Source organism: Artibeus jamaicensis, unplaced genomic scaffold (genome assembly GCF_021234435.1).
Source record: "Artibeus jamaicensis isolate MK-2021 breed Jamaican fruit bat unplaced genomic scaffold, CSHL_Jam_final contig_467, whole genome shotgun sequence".
Classification (NCBI taxonomy): Eukaryota; Metazoa; Chordata; class Mammalia; order Chiroptera; family Phyllostomidae; genus Artibeus; species Artibeus jamaicensis.
This window is the reverse complement of record NW_026521845.1, coordinates 8,064,661-8,084,231: the sequence shown is the minus strand read 5'-3', so window position 1 is coordinate 8,084,231 and position 19,571 is coordinate 8,064,661. Positions and strand designations below refer to the sequence as shown.

The 19,571-nt window shown below is 41.1% G+C and overlaps 1 protein-coding gene across 1 annotated transcript in view; it reads left to right on the top strand.

Moving 5' to 3' along the window:
- USH2A (usherin) overlaps positions 1-19,571 on the top strand; it is a 505,359-nt gene that overhangs the window by 72,264 nt on the left and 413,524 nt on the right. The window contains exons 9-10 of the mRNA XM_053667304.1: positions 3,973-4,168; positions 7,088-7,218. Of these exons, the coding sequence (XP_053523279.1) occupies positions 3,973-4,168; positions 7,088-7,218 (327 nt within the window). The remainder of the gene's footprint in view (positions 1-3,972; positions 4,169-7,087; positions 7,219-19,571) is intronic.

Genomic DNA, 19,571 nt, shown 5'->3' with positions numbered 1-19,571 from the left:
CACACACCTGTCAACTATTTGGACTGGGATAGCCATCCCTCTTCTCTTTTCTCATAACACTCTATTAAGACCTAGACTTTGCTCCTGTCACTCTGAACTGAAATAATTTATTTACTTACATGTGTCTTCCAGAAAAATGCAAATTATTGACTTTTAGGCTTTTTTTTATACCATCCACACAGTAGGAGCTTAATGGACACTTGCTAAGCCGCTAAAGGAAAATTCACACATAATGGCAACATTCATATTCAAAGAAATCATCCCTGTGGGAATTTAGAGAGGGGGATACAAAGGGAACAATGAATAAACAGGGTGATGTTTATATCAAGATTTCAGAATTGACCATAATTAGATGATTTTCAATGGGGCACCTCCAAATATGAAACAAAACTTGTTTTAATGAGGGAAGATGTAGCGATCATTAGAAGATTTTCAACTATGGGTCTCAGCCCAGAAGGATTTTTAAGGTGGGTAATTGACCTCTCTAGGTTTTCTCTTACCAGCAGTCATTTGCAAATCAAATTTATTTTATATAATCACCAGTTTGCGATTAGGCAGAGGCTTGAGACCCCCTTCAATTACTGGTACTGCCACTAACTGTGGAAAGAAGCGTGAGGTGTTTACTTCGCACATGCTGGGCATTGTAGAAAGCATTTAAAATGGATTAGTTTATTGAATCCTCTAGGCCAGGGGTGTCCAGCCTATGGCCCAGGATGGCTATGAATTTGGCCCAATACAAAAATTGCAAATTTACTCAGAATATTATGAGATTATTCTGTTTTTGTTAGTGTTTGTGTATTTAATGTGTGGCACAAGACAATTCTTCTTCTTCCGGTGTGGCCCAGAGATGCCAAAAGTTTGGACACCCCTCCTAGGCTTTGGGTCATAAAGTATTCCATATCTAAATTCTCTTCCTTGATATACTATCTCTGGGTACTCATAATATTAATTCTACCTCCTTATGCCTTATTTTTCTCATCTATAACATGGGGGTAATCGTACCTGACTCATAGGGTTGTTATAAAGACCATGTGCTTAATGAAGTGTGTGTCACGTAGTAAACCCTCAGTAAACACTGTCTGATACTTTATTATTAGATTAGAACTGCGGAGAAAATAGGTGCAGTAATATGAATGGCATCAATAAACAGTAAGTCCTGAGTCCTCTTTACCCTGTGAAACTGTTTTTTTTCTCTAAAAGGAAAACAACTCAATATCTGAATTATTATTGATTCAAAATGATCTGAAGATACTGTTGGGGACCGCCCTACCTGGCTTCAGGAGCTGTAACTCCCCCATGGCTAAGGCTGAGTGAGCAACCTTTGGACCATGAGCCACTAAGGAGACAAAGCTTATCTCTCTGGCAGGGGTGCCACTTCTGTTCCTTTTTTCATAACTGGCCCCCAGTGCTTGATCGGTTAGCCAATGATGGGTAAGATTCCCCAAGGGGGGAATGACCTAAGACAAGCATTATCAGGTGGAGGCCCCAGGGAAGGACATGGGGGGCTGTGGAGAAAGGGGGTGATGGACCCTCACCCCTCGGTTTTGAGGAAGCCTGACTTCCCTGAGTCCAAGAGAAGTCTCGGAAAATTCGTTGGCTATCTGCCTCCTCTGCCTGACTTAAGCCTGAAACAATGACAGAGGGCAGGTGTGCTGGAAAGGGCAGGCTTCCTGGGTGATCAGGCTTAAGAAAGAATATATAAAATCCTGTGAAACCTGCTTTGTTAAGAATGCTCTCAATTAAATAAGGGTCTGAGCAGGAAATGAGTTTGTTTCCCAAAGTTTTGTAGCCGTTTAGCTAACAGACCCTGATTCAGAAGAAGCCCTAATAGTTCTTCATATGCTATCTACTGTTTGATCCATTCCTGACAGTGATTAATGAGCTGTACCTACAGTCCTGCACAAATTAAACCTGGTAAAATCCTGTCTAGGCAAGGGTCAGTTCACTCTCCTCTTGATAGAGTGGCCAGGCCATTCTGAGGCGCTCCCCTCTTGAGGGAGTAGCCATGCCATCTTTTTTCCTCCACAGGACTCGGTAGTCTGTGTGAATTTGTCTCATATCTCATTCATGACATCATGGGCACTGTGAGCCGGTACAGGGGTCAAGATATGTGATAACATTTACATAATCCCCAATCTAGAGCCTGGAACATAGTATACATTCAAAATCTGGGAGTTACCAGATGGGCAACAGTGGAAGGAAGAGAAAGAAAGGGGAAAAAAATCCAACAGAGGCATTGATCTTCAGTTCAAGCAACACCAAGCAATATTTAAGACTGTTTCTATGCATTATATTATTTATAACCATCATTAGCAGATTCTGTGATCATAAATGTATGGGTCCATGGTATAATTTAGAAGATATAGCCTATCAAGTGGAGCAAGGAGCAATCAATGATCCAGATTCATTTCCTGTTAATTATATCATCTGTGGCTACAAGTTCAGAGATGGCCTTATCTAACACTTTCTAGGAGCTGTTGGATATCATTAGGGTTATAACTATCACTGGTGGCCCAAAGTGTGGGATACATGGCTTCCAGTTGGACAAATGGAGTAATAGATGAAAACTCACTTTCTGACTTTCTGGCTTTGCAGGAGAGAAATGTGCTCATTAAATGCTCTTCCCCACGTGAATTCCCAATTTTTAAAAACTCTATCCCATTGCACAACTTGGTCCACATGCATACTTTTGCTACAAGACAATGCCTGAAACCTATTTCTTTTTTTTTTTTTTACTTCATTTTGAAGTATTCTTATCGATGACTTTGCTCACCCTGTGATGGTGTTTTTATTGCTACAGTTATGTTTTCTTGCATAAAAGTCAGTGGAAGTGATGACATGGAAACCGGGGTCCTTGTCACACTGATCACAGATGCAGTTTGTCTTCTCCAAAGCAACTGCCGGCTGTTGGGGTTTGGAAGGTTGCCTCCCTGGGCCAGTGGAGCAAATCCAACAGAAGCTGGATTTGCTATTTCTGTGAAGATGACATCGTTTGCTTTCTGCCTGCCATCTAAAAAATCAAAGCTCATTTAAGACTTTATCCTTCAGCTAATCACAGGTAGAAAACACTATTTCACATTCCCAGCTGCAGTTTCTCAGTCACAGACAGAAAATCCTGTTTTTCATCTGTGGTTGGTGAAATCTGCACATGGGAAGGGCTCAGGTAGAGTCCAAAGAACCCGTGGACATTTGACCTGGTGCTCCTAACCCCCTGCCTTTTTCACGGTAAACCTTTTTTCCACCCCCATGCTTTCCAACCCTATTTTCTACTCGGCCGCTTCTCTGCTCTGGACACGGTGAAATTCACGCAATCTCCATCCCCACCAAGGCCTCTCAGGCTTCAACATGGCATTTCCAGCTCTGGCTTCTTCCTCCCAGACCTCCAGCACTGTGTCAGTGTCAGTTCCGGCTTTTCTGTCCCCGCGCTGTTTTCTCCATGACACCTACTGGACCTGCAGGCGAGACTCTGTATTTGCCATCTGTCTTCTTCAGGCCTGGGAGCAGCTGTTTGGTTTTTGTGGTGTTAGTTGAGCATTTCATATGATTCCATTTTCCGTTCTGTGTCCTCCCCTTAGGGAGTCCAAGAACAGCTGTTCATATTTCAGTCTGGTTAGCTTTTTACTTGTTATTAGGGTGGACTGATAGCTTCTAAGCTCTGCACCTATAGGATCAAAAACTGGAAGTCAAGTTTTTAATGTTTTGACAAAAAATGTAAAGGCCATGGAACAATCATAACTTTTCACGTTGGTTATAAACATCAATTTGCATGATCTTAGTTTACATGGTCATTTCCACTGCCATACCTATAACGTGCTGATTTCTGATTCATAAAACACTTTTCAAAACATAACAGATGCTGGGTTTTAGCTCTTTGTTTTTAGTTTTCCAGTGCCTGATATGTAAATTAAAAAAATAATTCCAGCTCACAGCTTTATATTTATCTACTGTTCTGATACTACTTTATTGTTCTAGTGTGATCGCTGCCTGCCTCTTTATAACGACAAGCCTTTCCGCCCTGGAGATCAAGTTCACACTTTCAACTGCAAACCTTGCCAATGCCACGGCCACTCCAGAAGCTGCCACTATGACCGCTCAGCAGACCCATTCCCGGCTGAGCACCACAGAGGCGGGGGAGGAGTCTGTGATGACTGTGAGCACAACACGACAGGTAACCATCAGACCACAGTGGAAACACAGGCTGAGTTCACAGGTAACCAGCAGACAACAATCGAAACGGAGGCCCACATGTTCTGGCACACAATGGGTGTTATTTTAAGTTATGTTACTGCTGTCTGGTTTAAGGAAGTATTTTATACCGTTATGTTTGAAAACCAAAGCTGGTTTATCAAATCTTCATAATCACAGATTATTAGGTAGTTTTCAGAAATAGCAATCTAGGCTTTGACTATAATCCTTTTAGGAGAAGTTTCTTTTTTACAGCATTTGATTAAACTATGAATATATTTTGGATAGCTCAGGAATTATTAGTTTGAAAATTATATCTATATAAAATATATATTAAGAAGATATATATATATCTTCTTAAAATAAGTTTTTTGTGTGAACCTGGTCTTCCACTGTGTGAATTCTCATGCAGAGGTGTTGTTTACATTCATTGAGATTTGGCATGGACTATGGTAATCTGGAAATACTCTTTTGTAAATGCTAATTAAATAAAGAGTTGGTTATCAAAATCTTACTCTTAAAACCATTCAATGTTTTTGAAGAGCTGGTGTTTTAAAAGCAGAACTAGACAACCTCAGCTCTGCACAGTATGATGGCTTCAGTCCTACGGGTTTGAAAGTGTTCTACTCTGAAACTTGAATGGATTTGTTGGACAATGACTGATGACCTAAAATATCACACGAGAAACTGACCAGGGGCTGGGAATATGACGATTAACATGCTAATGAAGATTCCTGTCTGTGTGTGTATTATTACACAGTGGGAAAAGCTCACCATGCAAGGTGCAATTACAAAGCCGTCCAATGAGTGCCAAGGTAGGGAGTGCAGTTGTGGTTACCCAGCTGAAGGCACGAGAGGAAGGAAATCTAGGGGTGATCAAACGTTTGTAGTAAGAGAAACGGCTGCCGTGACGGTCTGGAGGAGAGAGAGACATGGACACCCTTGAAGATGTGTGGAAGTGCACACGGCTGGCTGTAACAAAGGATGCTAGGAAGGAGGCGGGGGCTGGATTTTAGAGGGTTCTGAAAACCTTGGTACAGAGCGTGGCTTCTATCCTCAGGGATTTACACAGGACAGGAACATCGTTTACGTTTTGTGCTTTTAAAAGACATCTGGTCATAAAGTGGGGAGTGGAGTGGGTCAAGGAGGACCAGTTAGTGGGAGACTGCCACTGTCTAGGTGAAGAGTGATGCCGGAGTAGATGTGAGATGGTGTGATTGGAGAGACGTTTAGGATGGGAGGTGACAGCATTGTCCCATCAAGGTAGAGGGCAGGGAGAGGTGTTCAGACTCTTGCCTGATTTTCTGTTTTGAGCACCAGGGTCAATGCTGATGTCAGCCATTGAGACAGGATAACACAGGTGGATCAAGCTGAGCGAGGAGATGGCAGGTTCTGTTTGGGGCATGTTCTCTACATGTTTCCAGGAGACCTTTCTGCCAGGGGCCGTGGGGCACAGTTCTGAAACTCTTTCCTTAAGGAAAGCCTTTGGTGACGCCTCGGAAAAGACTAGTGTCATCCATATGCTTTGGTGGCACCTTATGTTTATCATAGTTGGTTAGTGTGTATTTATTTCTGTGATTATCTAATTAACATTCGTCCTACCCACTGGCTCGTACACAGAGCTCTAAATGGTAATTATAGTTGTGCTTCTAAATTTCTCATTCTAATCTCCTCTCTATCTTAACAGTACAATGGATTTTTTATAATCTTGTGCTACTTGATTACAACATCCCCCAAATTAATTTCTGACCTGCAGGAGCACAGATGCTGACTAACCTGTCCTGTACTATTGTACTGCTCAGCACTTAGCATGGTGTTTGGGACACGGTACTCAACCGAGAATGATTCACAGACTGTCAGAGAGAGAGAGATTTCTAGATTGGGCGTATAAATGTGAGAGTCATCAGCATATGTAAATGAAAATATTCTAGAGATACTATAACTCCATTCAATTTTTAATTAGTTCACAGCCCGTACCCATCAGGATGTGTATTTTCACTGGATTATTTTCATAGTCTTCTACTATTTGGCCAATTTGAGCAATATTTGAGCAGAATGCATGTTTAAAGGGGAAATCGGTCCTGTATACTACTTATATTTATTTTAGAAACTGCCTGTCATGATACACATACACACATATATGTGTATATACACACATACTACATGCTTATATATAATATGTGTAAATATACACACACATATATGCACACATAGTAATGAGAAATTTTCCCTTAATAATATATTTCTGACTACTAAATCGTAAGCTATAGGAATTGCCTGATTATTCTAATATGAGTACTCTAATATTTCATATGAAATTGATTTGCTATATCTAAAATATAATACATTTCTATTGATACTTGCAATGAAAAATAATGGCCATAATCACTTACAGGAGCCTTTGCTTTTCATTATGTTAACTGGAGAGTAAGGAATTATATTAAGAGCAGTCTCCTATTTTACAAGATTAAGTTCTGGGAAAATATTTCTAATGTTACCTACAAAGTTGCTTCTCACTGGGCACCTACCATTGACCACACACACACATAGAAATGTCTCACATTTGATTTAGACTCAAGCACCTGGCCCTCAAAACAAAGAAAAGTTTTAAGTTTAGAAACAAACTCTTTCACAATGTGCGGGTCCTTACAAAGCCCCGGTTTTAGGAGTGTGGCAATTATGAAACAGACGGGAATGTAATGAAGTAAAGCACAGTCGGTAACAGGTTCACTGTTTCATATGCTCCGGATCACCAAGTTGGCAGGTAGAGATGAAAGGTGCATTAAAATGGACGTCCCCAAAATGATAGAATTCCCTCCGAGGAATACAGTCCTTAATTTTGAATTATGCAGCTGATTTTAATGAATTGGAAGTCATACTGCATAACCTTTCCCTGACGCAGGAAGGAGCTGTGAGCTGTGTAAGGATCACTTCTTCCGACCGGTTGGGGCAGATCCCTTCGCCCCGAATGTGTGCAGGCCCTGTGGCTGCGACAAAGCTGGCACTAGAAACAGCAGCCTCCCATGTGACCAGGTGAGTTCTCAGTAGAGAAGACAGAGAAGGGCTCTCTTTCAAGAGCTAACTCAGGACATGGTCTACTGGTGGGATGGAGGACTCTATGTTTCAGGATGCGTTGTGTGTGTGTGTGTGTGTGCACGCGCGCACGTGCATTTCAAAGAGAAGGCTGCTATAGGAGTGTTCTGAGCAACTTTTATTGTGGCCATGAACTATAAGGTTCCTTGGGGGGTCCTTTGCAGAGAAGAAAGGCTCATTTTCATTTTTGCTTTTAAATGTCTAAAAAACTGGAAGGTTGGGTGTTTGAAGTACACTGGAAAGTAAACTGAATATATGTCTTGGAGTTGTTGGAGAATTAATACTAATAAATGGTATTCATTAAACAAAAAAATAATTTTTCTCCCAAATTGTACACATAGATCTGAATGATAATTATGATAGTTGTGCTTCTAAATTTCTTATTTTAACCCTCTCTCTGTCTTAAAGGTATGATGGATATTTATAATTTTATGCATTTTTACACCATCACAAAATTTAATTTCTGACCTGTATGACCAACCGACTCTAACTAGCCTGGGTCAGTATAGTCTACCTCAACCCAAAGATTGGGAGAAAAAAATTTATACCATATATTCAATGAGACTACTCTCCAAAATAAAAAAGGAACCTTTACAACTCAATAATACAAAGACAATACAATTACAAATGGCTAAAATAGATACTTCTCCAAGGGAGCTACACAAATGGCCAATAAGCACATGAAAAGATCTCCAACATTGTTTGTCCTCAGAGAAATGCAAATTAAAACCACAGTGAGATACCCCCTCATAGTCACCGGCATGGCTACCAGTAGACAGACAGATAATGAGCAGCATAAATGAGTGTGCAGAGGTCGATGGGTGGGGATGCACACTATGCATCCCTTTTACACACACAGCCGTCTGGTATTCCTCAACATGTGAAACATAGAGTCACCACACTACCCCACATGTTCACTGCCAGGCACTCATGCCAGTGACGTGAAGACATGTGTTGTTGCACAGTGCTGTTCACGGACACTCAGAGCTCCTTTGCTCGTAATTGTCAAAATGTAGAATAGTCACCTGATGGGTGGATAAATGAAATGTAGCATATCCACTCAATGGAGCGTTAGTCAACAGGAAGAAAAAAAGAAATAACAGTTTAAGCAGATCTTTGGTCTCAAAGGAAGAGTAGAGGAAGGGAGGAGAAAGAGTTTGTTTTGATGCCTCTCTGTGTTCATATTTTCCAGGTGCACAAGTCTAGTTTAGAATGAATAAAACAAAAGATTTACTTAAAAATGTTAACTTTTTTTTTTACCTGTTTCTCCTCCTCATTGCTTTTTGATAATATTCGTAGCAGGAAAAAAATAGAATGAAAACTGATCCAAAGTCAGAGAGCCTTACATATAGGAATCTGAATGCAGACACAATGTCAGAACTGTTTCAAGAATTCAGAGTCTCCTTGTTGCCTTTCTTGTAAATCACACTCATCTTTGACCTTTCCTCCATGAGAAAAGAATCTGTGAGACTCTATACCTGGAGGTACAGACACAGAGTTACATGACACAAAGATTATCACATGAGAAAATACAGTGTTAAATCCACCTTGCCTAAATAATGTTACAAAAGGTTTACTGAAAAATGTTTATTGTTGTTTTCAATGGGACAACAGACTATATGCTTAAAAAGTTGTCAACAATGTCAGAATGATAAACTGTAAAATTGAATTCAAGGACGTTTTTAAAATTCAGTCACAATCCTTAATAATATTAGGGGACATGTGAGAATATTAGGCAGTTGTTCAAGTCTCATTTTGTTATAATAACTTAGGAACGGAGCCAGCCCCAAATGGCCCCAGTGACTGTGTTGTGCGCTCTGTGTTCTGGAAGTGAACTTCCCCTTTGGCATTCGTCATTGGACACTCAGTCCAATCTCATAAGATATGGCATGTTTGCCTTATTCTTCCATTAGAATGTTGTAATTTTTCCTCGTGTGAGTGCCAAGATCTTGAGAATGGCATGAAGTAATTCTGAGTCACTACATCCTAAAAATACTGATGCCAAAGTTAAGACACATGAAATAATAATGATATTGATATTAGGAGGAAACTAGAAAATGGAGAAGAGTTATTGTTATCATTGAGGAGTTTTTTTCATATAGAGTCCTTGGTCCCTGGGGCTCCATGGATGAATTTTAGGGCATCCATTTATACCTTTAAGTTGTATGTAGGTGTGGGTCTGTCTGTCTGTGTGTTCATGTGTCTTGGGGGGAAGGGCTTTCACTCCCTTCATCAAACCTGAAAGATGTACATGAGCTAAAAACTCATAACACTGGGAAATAGGTCCATTTGTCTTAAGGACAGCCTTGGCTGTATGCATATTATATGTACCTCACAGTTCACATACATATACGATACATAAATATATGCAATGTGAGTTCTCAGATGTCACTGTTCTTTCTTCTCGTGTCCTCTGAACTTAGTGCCTGAGTTAGGAACTCAGCACTCCTGAGTCTGCTCCTAACCTCGCGTGACTGACATCCAGAAGAACCACCCCGAGCCCAGGCTGGGAGGATGTTTATAGTTGTGTTCCACAGTACCTAGAGAAGGGTCTGTGACCTTGCAGTTACAGTCCGTGGAGGCGGGGATCCCAAGGTGACACTATACTGTCCAGCCTCAGCCTGCCCTCTTCACTGACCCTGCCCGGCCTGCATTAGCTGATGGTGATCCACCTTCCCGGGTGATGCTGATGAAATGGAGACACGGACAGAATATCCCCAGGGTGTGGCCGGCCTCTAGTAGAAGGCATTTCAGAAATGTTGGGATGCTTTTCTGTGTGGGATGCCCTCCACCCCTCCTGTTTTTCTTTCTCTCTTACTTCACTTTGATCTAGCTAAGGAAACCATGAGGGCTCAGCCACAACAGTCAAGGCGCAGGCAGTCAGCAGAGCAAGGTTTCTCAAGTGTTAATGTGCATGTGAATCTCTCATATCTTCTTTCGGGGGCTTGGTGAGGTTCTCTATGGATATTATACAAACAAACATGGGGCTTATGACTTACATACACATATTTCATTCAGATGGATATAGGCAAATGTATAAAAAATATAAATTGGAATAATAATGCTCACTCTGTGCTTGATAGTCCCATGCTTACCATGTAGGACTACCTTTATCCCCCAAACAATCCTATGAAGGTATCATAATTATCCCCGTTTTTGTGGATAGAGAAATAGAGGTGCCAAGGCATTAGATAACTTCAGCTTATGTCACATATCTTTTTAAAGGCGGATTCCGATTCTGGGAGTCTGGAGTGGGGACTGAGAGTCTCTGTTTGTGAAAGTTTTCAGATGCTGCTGCTGCTATGGTCTGGGCACCACTCTCAACACTACAGTTGCTAGTGCAGTGTCTGTCGAAGGTGCACGAAGGTGCACAGCTAGAAGAGGCTGGTTTTGTGTGTACAAAAGTACACACAAAGGGAGAGGGAGTACTTGTGAGGGTGTCCCTACACACACAGGCATACACTTGGTCAAAATAGGGGCTCTCTGTTCTGTCCTCTGAATCCCATGTTAAAATCAAATGGTTTTCTTAGTTTTCCACACCACAGAGGTTAAATCTGTTAAATCATAGTGAAATTGTACACTAAGCCATGTCCTCCAAATTAGAGGATCTAATCTAAGCCATTTTCTTAAAAAAGTGGGAAGAGAAAACAATAAATAAGGGCCTCTGAAAGGTAGCTGACAACAGAAGATACAGTTGTAATTGTGTAAAAGAAAGAAGAATGGTTGATTGCAATGCTCAATAAGACATCAATAGACTGCTACAGCAGAGCCAGAACAGAGAGAAATGATTAAGAGACATTAAAAAGCAGATTAATAAGGCAGGGGACTAGGGGTTGAAATGAATTAGGTGAAATGGAAAGGCATCAATGAAGGAAGTATCTCCAGGTCTGACCCACGGAAGATGGAATCATGAGGAATAAAGATCCTACTCATGAAAATTGATTGTTCCGCCACAGTGATAATTTTCAAGAAAATACATTAGAAAATGGAGCAGAATATACTTTCTCTGCATAATGTACCATCTCCTGCAGTTCATCAATGCTCTTTCATCTGCTCAAAAATGCGAATTTGTCATCAATTACCACAACATGTCCAAAAGCCATGATGTGATTTTTCCAGAAATATATTTCCTTACATGTTGTGTTACCCAAGTATCATAGTGCACAAATAGAGGTAATGCACACATTTCTGCAGCCAATGAGGAACTGGATCCTGAAGAGTGTGATGTATGGATATTGACGATGAGCATTAGGGTAATGAAGGGGATGAATGGTGGAGAGTCGATAGCTTAAAGAAAGAGACAACGATTTGGGTATAAGTGATGTGGTCTCTCATCAGAGACTTACGGAGAGATGAGTAATCGCATTTCTCTCACAGCTGGTAAGCTGAATAAAACTGATTAACCTGAGGATGTAGAGGGCCAGCTGCAAAGGATAAGAACAAAAGGTGCTGGGATGTACATTGGAAAAGAAGAGGAAAATGGGTCTGAACTTGATAGAAAGGTTCACAGTGAAGAGTTTTCCAAGAACCGCGGTTGTGACAGACTCTTGGGGGTGAAATGGATAGAGCTGTAAGTGAGTGGAGATTCCCAGGCTCAGTCTGAGTGCCACATGTTTGGACACATCTGGCACATCCTTAAGAGTGACTTCATCCCAAGGACCAGGGTATACAAACTTGGCCAAATCATAATGCCTCAGGCATTTAAGGCTAGAGTTAGCAGTGATCATAGCATCAGCAGGCATATAAGGCAGCAACCAGATGTCGACTTAACTAATAGGTGTAAGTTAACATAATACAAGGCCCATTGCATTGCAGCTAGTAGTAGTTAGGGTAAGTTAAACAGGTGTAACAGGCCCCCAAATGTTTATTGGTCCAAATAATATTGGAGTTAATTTCTTGTTTATTTACCCTCACCCCTCCCCAAGGCAGCTGTTTCTGGTTGCCTGGTGGCTCTCCTCCATGTGATAATTTAGGAACACAGCCTCCTTCCATTGATTGGTTCTGCCTTCTCCTAAAGAAAAAGGCTCTGTGGACAGACACCTCCCATCTGTCAAAATCTTGGTCCAAAAGAGGCCCACACCTCTTCTGCTATCATCCTGTTGGTGTGAGCTGGCACTTGACAAACGTTACTTCCATAGAGGGCTTAGAACATGTAGCTCTTGGCTGGGTGGCCCCCTTCCTAGCTACACTGAGTCCATGGAAGGGGAGCCAGCCATTTCCATTCAATACCAAGGTGACAAAGGTATCCCGAGAGCAACAGTGATATTCTCATCTACATGATGAACTGAGTGGCTTCTGTGGAATGAGAATATAGTCCCTCATGGCACTTTGGGGCCAGCAGACCATGAACAGGGATGACAGTGCCTGCTTTGGAGTGGACCTTGTACAGTAAAAGGAGGCACTCAGGGAAGATGGTCAGAAAAAGAGGAACAGGCTGGGGTTGAGGGTGTGAACCAGCTTGCATGCAAGGTGAAAAGGCTAGTTCCTGAGCATGTGTGAGACAGAGCACCCATGGGCAAGCGGATGAGAAAATAGTCGTGCCTCTCTAGGAGCTCCTGGGTAAGGGGGCCAGCAAAGATAGCAGTATTGCATGGAGGATGCTTAAGGATCATAGATTTTGAAGGGAATATCAAAATATTAAAAACATTTAGCAAGTATAACCACCATGTGATATATATGTATATGGAACTAGATTGTACTTATGTCATACATGTGGATATCATCTATATGAATATATATTATACATATGGATATGAATATACCTCATATACATGATATAGGTATAGAAAGCAAGTTTGTTTAAAAACTAGTCAGTGCATCATAGTGATCCTTTGTGTGAGTTCTTTGATGATACCAGTTTATCCTGGAACAGAATTTAGCTTGCTCCCTGTCCCTTGGCCTGCCAAACCCATGTACTGATCATTTCTAGAGGCAGGTACACTCCTAATGTCAAGGGCGAACCGGTGTCAAGGACAATAGGCTCCCCTGCACCCCTGATGGGCTGAAGGACTGGTCTCCACTGTGATCTACCCATGTGCAGTTCTACCACCATGTATGGAAGTGCCACGTTTTGAAGTGTGTCACCGATTGTCAGGTAGATGACAAATGGCTAAAAATGCAGGAGCACAGAAGCTCATTGGTAACAGTCCCCTACATTCCTCTTATTTCACACTCACCGTGTGCAAAGGATTATGCCAGGCCCTACCAGTCAGCAAATCCAGTCTTACCAAAGTTGGTGCAGTGGTTATTAATGTATCCATTGTATAATTAAGGACATTGAGCCGCAGAGAAATTAGGTGACTCCTCCAGGATCATACCACAGAGAATGGGGTAGAAGGGAAATGCAGAACTTGTTTTCTTTCCAAAGCCCAAGGCCAACTGAAGGCCATGGATGGTGGGTCCAACTGAAGTGCATGTTCCATGGCACGTGGCTGAACTGGGTGCTTATGGATGCTATCCCAAGGTAGGAAGGAGTATAGCTATTTGACTTGGGATCATTATACCAGATCTTATTAATTTAATCCTACCTATTAAAAATGTATAAATACTTAGGAAATAGCAATGTGCATATAACTGAGTGGCCAAATAATTCTTTGGAATGAATACAATTTTTAAATGAAGATTTGGGTGATGACAAAGAGTTCATGTAACTCCTTGGAAGCTAACTATCTTACACAAGAACTAATTTAAATATTTTGTAAACATGTTTTAAAAGCCTGATCTATTTATTTTCTTGATCATCTCAGATGGGTTTCTCCCTATCTTAATAAGATGTGGAATTTATATCTTCACTGGTTTAGTGAACTAGCACGGTAGCCAGCATTCTCCTGTGTAAATTCACAGTAACTTTAATCAACTTTACCCAAAGAAAACAAACAACAACAACAACAAAAAACAATTGTTAAGCTGAAAGAGTTAACTTTCCCAAAGTGCCTTCACTGTAGGCAGGGGAAATGCATTTATTCATGTTGGAAATATTTTTAAAACGCTGCTGTGAGATTTTTCATTTTGATAAAGTCAAAACACCATCTTGTTAATAACCACGGTATTAATTTTTCAGCAAATTACAGTGAGACCACACTGTATGGCTGTGCCATTCAGATGACATTTATGAAATGCTCTCATTTAACATGGTGACATATATTATATGCATCTTTTACAAGTTATAGCTGGTAATCTCTGCTTGAACTAGACCTAAACCAGCAAAAATAAAGGGGGATGGTAGTGATGTAACGTGAAATTATACCCTTCTGAGAACTACCATTATAATTACAGTACTTTCTCTTCAAACCCTTCAGCTATGTAACAATTGCCGGGGACAGCCCGTGGGGTGGGGGGGACGTCTTTATACTCCTTCTGTCTTGACCACTGAAAAGCCTCGGAACAAAAGTGTTCTATTCCCACCACTGTTTTGTCTGAGTGTGCTTCAGAATGCCAGTGTACTCCTTGGAGACCATGGTGGGGAAGTTTGGACAGCAGTTTCTCGGAGATGCCTTTTGGAGTGGGAGGGAAGCTGTAAAGATACACCAGCCTGACAAATAACAGGCATTGTAGAATGGGGAAGAAAAGACGTCTTGGTTTTCCACCAAGTGGAAGCTTTTCTTCTCCAATGAATATTTTCGACAGCTGAGCAAGATGATAAACAGCACTATCACAGAACACTTAAATGGAAACAAGTATTATGATGTACGCTATTCACCTGGCATTCTCCCATTCGTGACATTGATATGCAGCAGGAACTACTGCAGATTCATTCATTTATTTCTGAAGGGGAATGAGTCCCTCACAAAGGTAGCCTCTTACATGAATGTGGACTTTTCTTCTCTAGAGGCAGGAGCTGGAGGAAAGAAATCATTTTATCTATACTAGAAAGATGTAGTAATTCTCAGAGTCCACATCTCAGGGCTAAGCAGGCTCCTAGCAGAGAGAATATGCTGTAGCCAGATGATAGATGGAAGATGATGGTTAGATAGACAGGCAGATGATAGATAGATGTGTGTGCGTTTTCCCTTAGAAGCACCAGTGAAGCTGTAAATGATTAGATATTTCATAAATACACTTAAAAATATTAAAACCAGTTTATTTCTAGAATTTTCCCTCAGATGCTCAGTTGTATAAAATGCTCCACTATTGACTCAGTTCGGAAACATCATGTTTCTTTGATGCTCGATGATGGACCTATAACTAATTTAAAGTGATGCATGACAGAGGGGAAAAAAAGAGTAAGACCAAGTTCTTGGGAATCAGTTAACTTCGTGCAGATTCCACTGCAAGTACTCAAAGCACTCTGGTTTTTGAATGTTGGTGTCGTAAGAGACATCCATGGAAATATTTTAAATGAGGATTCCGTGACTCGACCTTTAGAAAAAGACTTTTAATTCTATAGGTCTGAATCATCTGGTTGTAGACAGTCAAAGGATTTAAGTTTGAAATGTATTAAACATATGTTCAGTGTAGGTTTGTATATTTAGTTTTTTTTTTCAATGTTTAAAACCAGCATGCATGCTTGATTGAGGCAAACACTTTAAAAACAGGGAATGCATTCATCCTTTTACTTGAATGCAGAATAATTTGGAGGGTGTAGTCTCTAAGAGGCTATTCAAGTCCTAATTAACTCTTTGAAAAGTGAGTAGAAATTGTGATTTCTGTAACTCCTAGAACATTGGATGCTATCTTTGGACACATTTCAGTGGCATAACAATTAATTTTAAGTAATGTGTTCCATCCATAAACAAGCATTTTGTGGATGCTAACATGTACCAGGCACTGTGGTGAGAAAGGAGAACGTAATAGTGAATGAAAGAAATACTCAGGAACCCGTAAATTGAACTGAATCTTCCTGAAATATATGGTTTAGTACTATTATTTTTAAATCAAATTGTAAAGATTTAAAAATTTTTTGTTGCCAGTGACAAGCTCACACTCACTTCAGGACTTTCATCTTTAAGTGCATCCTATTTTAACTGTCTATTCTACCCATCCAATCTCTGGTTTCTCCCCAGAGCGGGGCTTCCCATGGAAGAGTGCCCTGGCCAGTCAGTTTTGAGAGTTCAGTCTGCAGCGGATCTCAGCCCCTCCCACTTTCAACTGCCCACTCTGACACTGGCCCATTGCTCTTTGCATTCTCTCATTTTCAGGTCTTTGAAAAGTTAGATGTCCCTGACTGCTGTCTGTTTTCTCCTACACAGGTACTGATACTATGCAGGACTTGTGGCTGTTGGTGGCTTGTTCTCACTTGCTTCTTTTTGAGGGCTTCTGGGGGTAGCTCGTCCACTTGTTTTGTGCGGGTTACCTAACCTTAATCCCGTAAGCTGAATTTTTGGAAACAAGGCATCTGAATTTTTCACATAAACACAGATGTAATGTATCATAACATGTTAACGACTTGAATCCTGCACAACATAATAAGGATGATGCCTCATGACAGGGGCATTCATTCCAGGAATGCAAGGGTGGTTTAACATCTGAAGATCGGTTCATGCAATACGCTAACTAAATCTCATACAACAATCTCAATAGATGTTGAAAAACTTGAGAGAAACATTTAAAAACCCTTTCATGATACACACCCTCTGCATACCAGAAATGGAAATAAATAACTCCCTCAATCTGGAAAGGGCATGTACAAAGAACCTTCAGCTAACATTATATTGAACAATAAATGTGTTTGCCTTAACATCAGGATGTTTGCTTTTTACAAATTTTGTTCAAACTTGCAATAGAAATCTGAAAAATGTAGTGCAAAATGGGGGGGGGAAGCATGAAGGTCAAGAAAGAAGGAGCAAAACTATTGTTTGTTGCAGAAAGCTTGCTATTGGATGGGCAGTGGAAGTTGTTTGGTGGGGATCCAGTCCCCCCACCCCCTCATGATTACTGTTCTCTGTCCTGTACTGTGCTCCCTGGAGTCATTCAAAATTGGTTGATAAGCTAAGTGAGAATGGTGTGCCTGCTAAGCAGATGTAGCTGCAACACAAACCCCTGAGCAAGATCACTGCTGTGCAGCCCTTCCTGTAGAAACTCAGGGGCCCTCGCTGTAGTAGGAAATCACAGGAGACTAGTGTGGCATATTGAGATCACGTTGTGGCACTGGGATTGGATGTCTGCATGTTGTTAGGTAGATAATTGGGAACGACTGAATATTGCTGAGCATACACAAGTGAGACAGTGGTGTCCCATGTAGGGAGGAGGCGAGGGGAGAAGTCCTTCTTAGCAGGGAGAAGCAGCGTAATATGAGCATTGTTCAGAATCGCTGGTGCTTCCTGACAATGAAAGGCAGAATGACTTTTACCTGATTTTAATTTGTTTACAGAAAGTGCACCCTTATTTTATGGGCCCAGAATGTTCTTCTCTCTCCACCTAACTTTTAGAATGCCACAGAAGTATCAGCATCAGAATTGGAGTAGATGAAGATTACATTGATAATTTATTCGATGTGTTTGGAAAGAGGAGAGAATTCATTAGAAATGATTTTGTGCACCATTGTGGGTGACCTTGGCAGATCAGAGGGAAGACATGGTGGACACTGAGAACCATCACTCACATAATGTGACCTTTCACAACTCACTGGGTGCACACTGTGTAGTTGTACACAATTCAACATTTTTTGAGTGAAAAATCTGAATGACTTTCTCAACAGGGAAGAATAGCAGTTTAAGAATCTCCATGAAAGGAAAGTCTAGAGTCACCTGTATAAAAGAAAAGAATATTCTCAAGAATGTACTTATTGATTAGAATAATTTTGGGGGTGATTTTCCCCCTCCATTTGTATTTCTTCTCTGTTCAAACAAAACCATCTAGATCAAATTTAATTTCCAGGGTAGATTGCCTCTTCTTAAACTTTGAGTCTGCTTTTCAAATTCTGACTTTGCTTGGCGATGTCAGTATGACCTCCCTGGGTTTTAGTGAGTTCTGTGAAATGTAATCTAGTGAATGTTAGGTTGTCTCGACACCAGCCAAAGTGCTTAGGAAGACATATATTTCTGCTGTTTTCCAAATGCTGCTTTAAATTACTTCAAATGTGGTATCTATTACATAGAGAACCTCTGTGATCACCTATTTATTGACCTTTAAATCATGCTTCATATTTTTGTAAGTACGGAAGTGGTATTTTCACACATACAAAAGTGATCATGTGTGGGTTATTCGATGTCTTGAATTCACCCTGGTAGAATTCCATCTCCTAATGTAGAGGATAGTTAAGCCTCTTGCCTCTCTTTGCTTGACACTAGTATCCTTGCCAAATTCATTGTTTCAGATGTCACACAGTTGACTGTCATGCCCACCACTGCTGCATAGCCTGGGACAGCAGACTTTGGCAGGATGGTCCAAAATGGAGAGGTCCTGAATGCGGTCACAAGGCCATGGAGAGCCCCCATTACCAGGTGTCAGTGCTATTCAGAGGAATTCACAAAATAGTAACTGGACAACTTGGCTGATTCTTCCACTGTGCACCCAGCATCTCACAGGGGCATGCCGTGGCCCTGACCTTCCTTGGGTCTAGCCCTTGTCCCGTTGCTGTCAGATTTGTAACTTATCACAAGCAGAGTGAATGTAACATCATGGTTATGAGTGCAGATTTGGGAGTTAGGGCACTTACTAGCCATCTGGTCATCAGTAAGTAACTCGATCTTTCTAAGGTTTGGTTTCTCCTTCTGTAATATGAAAAGTCGAGCATTTTACAAGTTGTGAACAGACTAAAGCTCCTGCTACTGTGAACCTTACGTCACCACGTGGTTTGTAGGCTTCTTCTTCCTTTTTTTTGGTCTATGTTTTTCATGTTGAAAAATTTGCCCAAATGTCCAAGGACACATTATTGCCTGGTCTGTTCTACAACAGGATGGGAGAACACTTGTAAACTGGACTTTATTCATTTGTTTGCAGGGGTCAGAGTCCCAGCTATTGGTCCATCTGATCTTTGTCGTGTTTTGCTGCCAGTTTATGGAAATAAGTCTGGCTCCTTTTCTTGAAACGGAGTCGCTGGCTGAGTTTTGCCCCGATGGGCAACACAAGGCAGAGCTCTCAGCTGGCAGAAAAGAGTCCAAAGTGGAAGCAGCAGAAATTAGGGTCAGGGCAATCATGAGAATGTCCATATGCATAAAATTCTTGTAAATTTAAGGAGTGCTTTTGCCTTTCAACAGAAATTGAATTAGGGTTACAAGCAGGCTTATCTACAGTTGAAGAGGCAAGGAAGTTCCAGGTGACGCATGAATTATGTTTAGACAGGACTGGAGAAAAATGTGTGTGGAAGACAAAGTTCGGGCGCAGAACGCACTTTTATTTCTCTCTACCTTTTT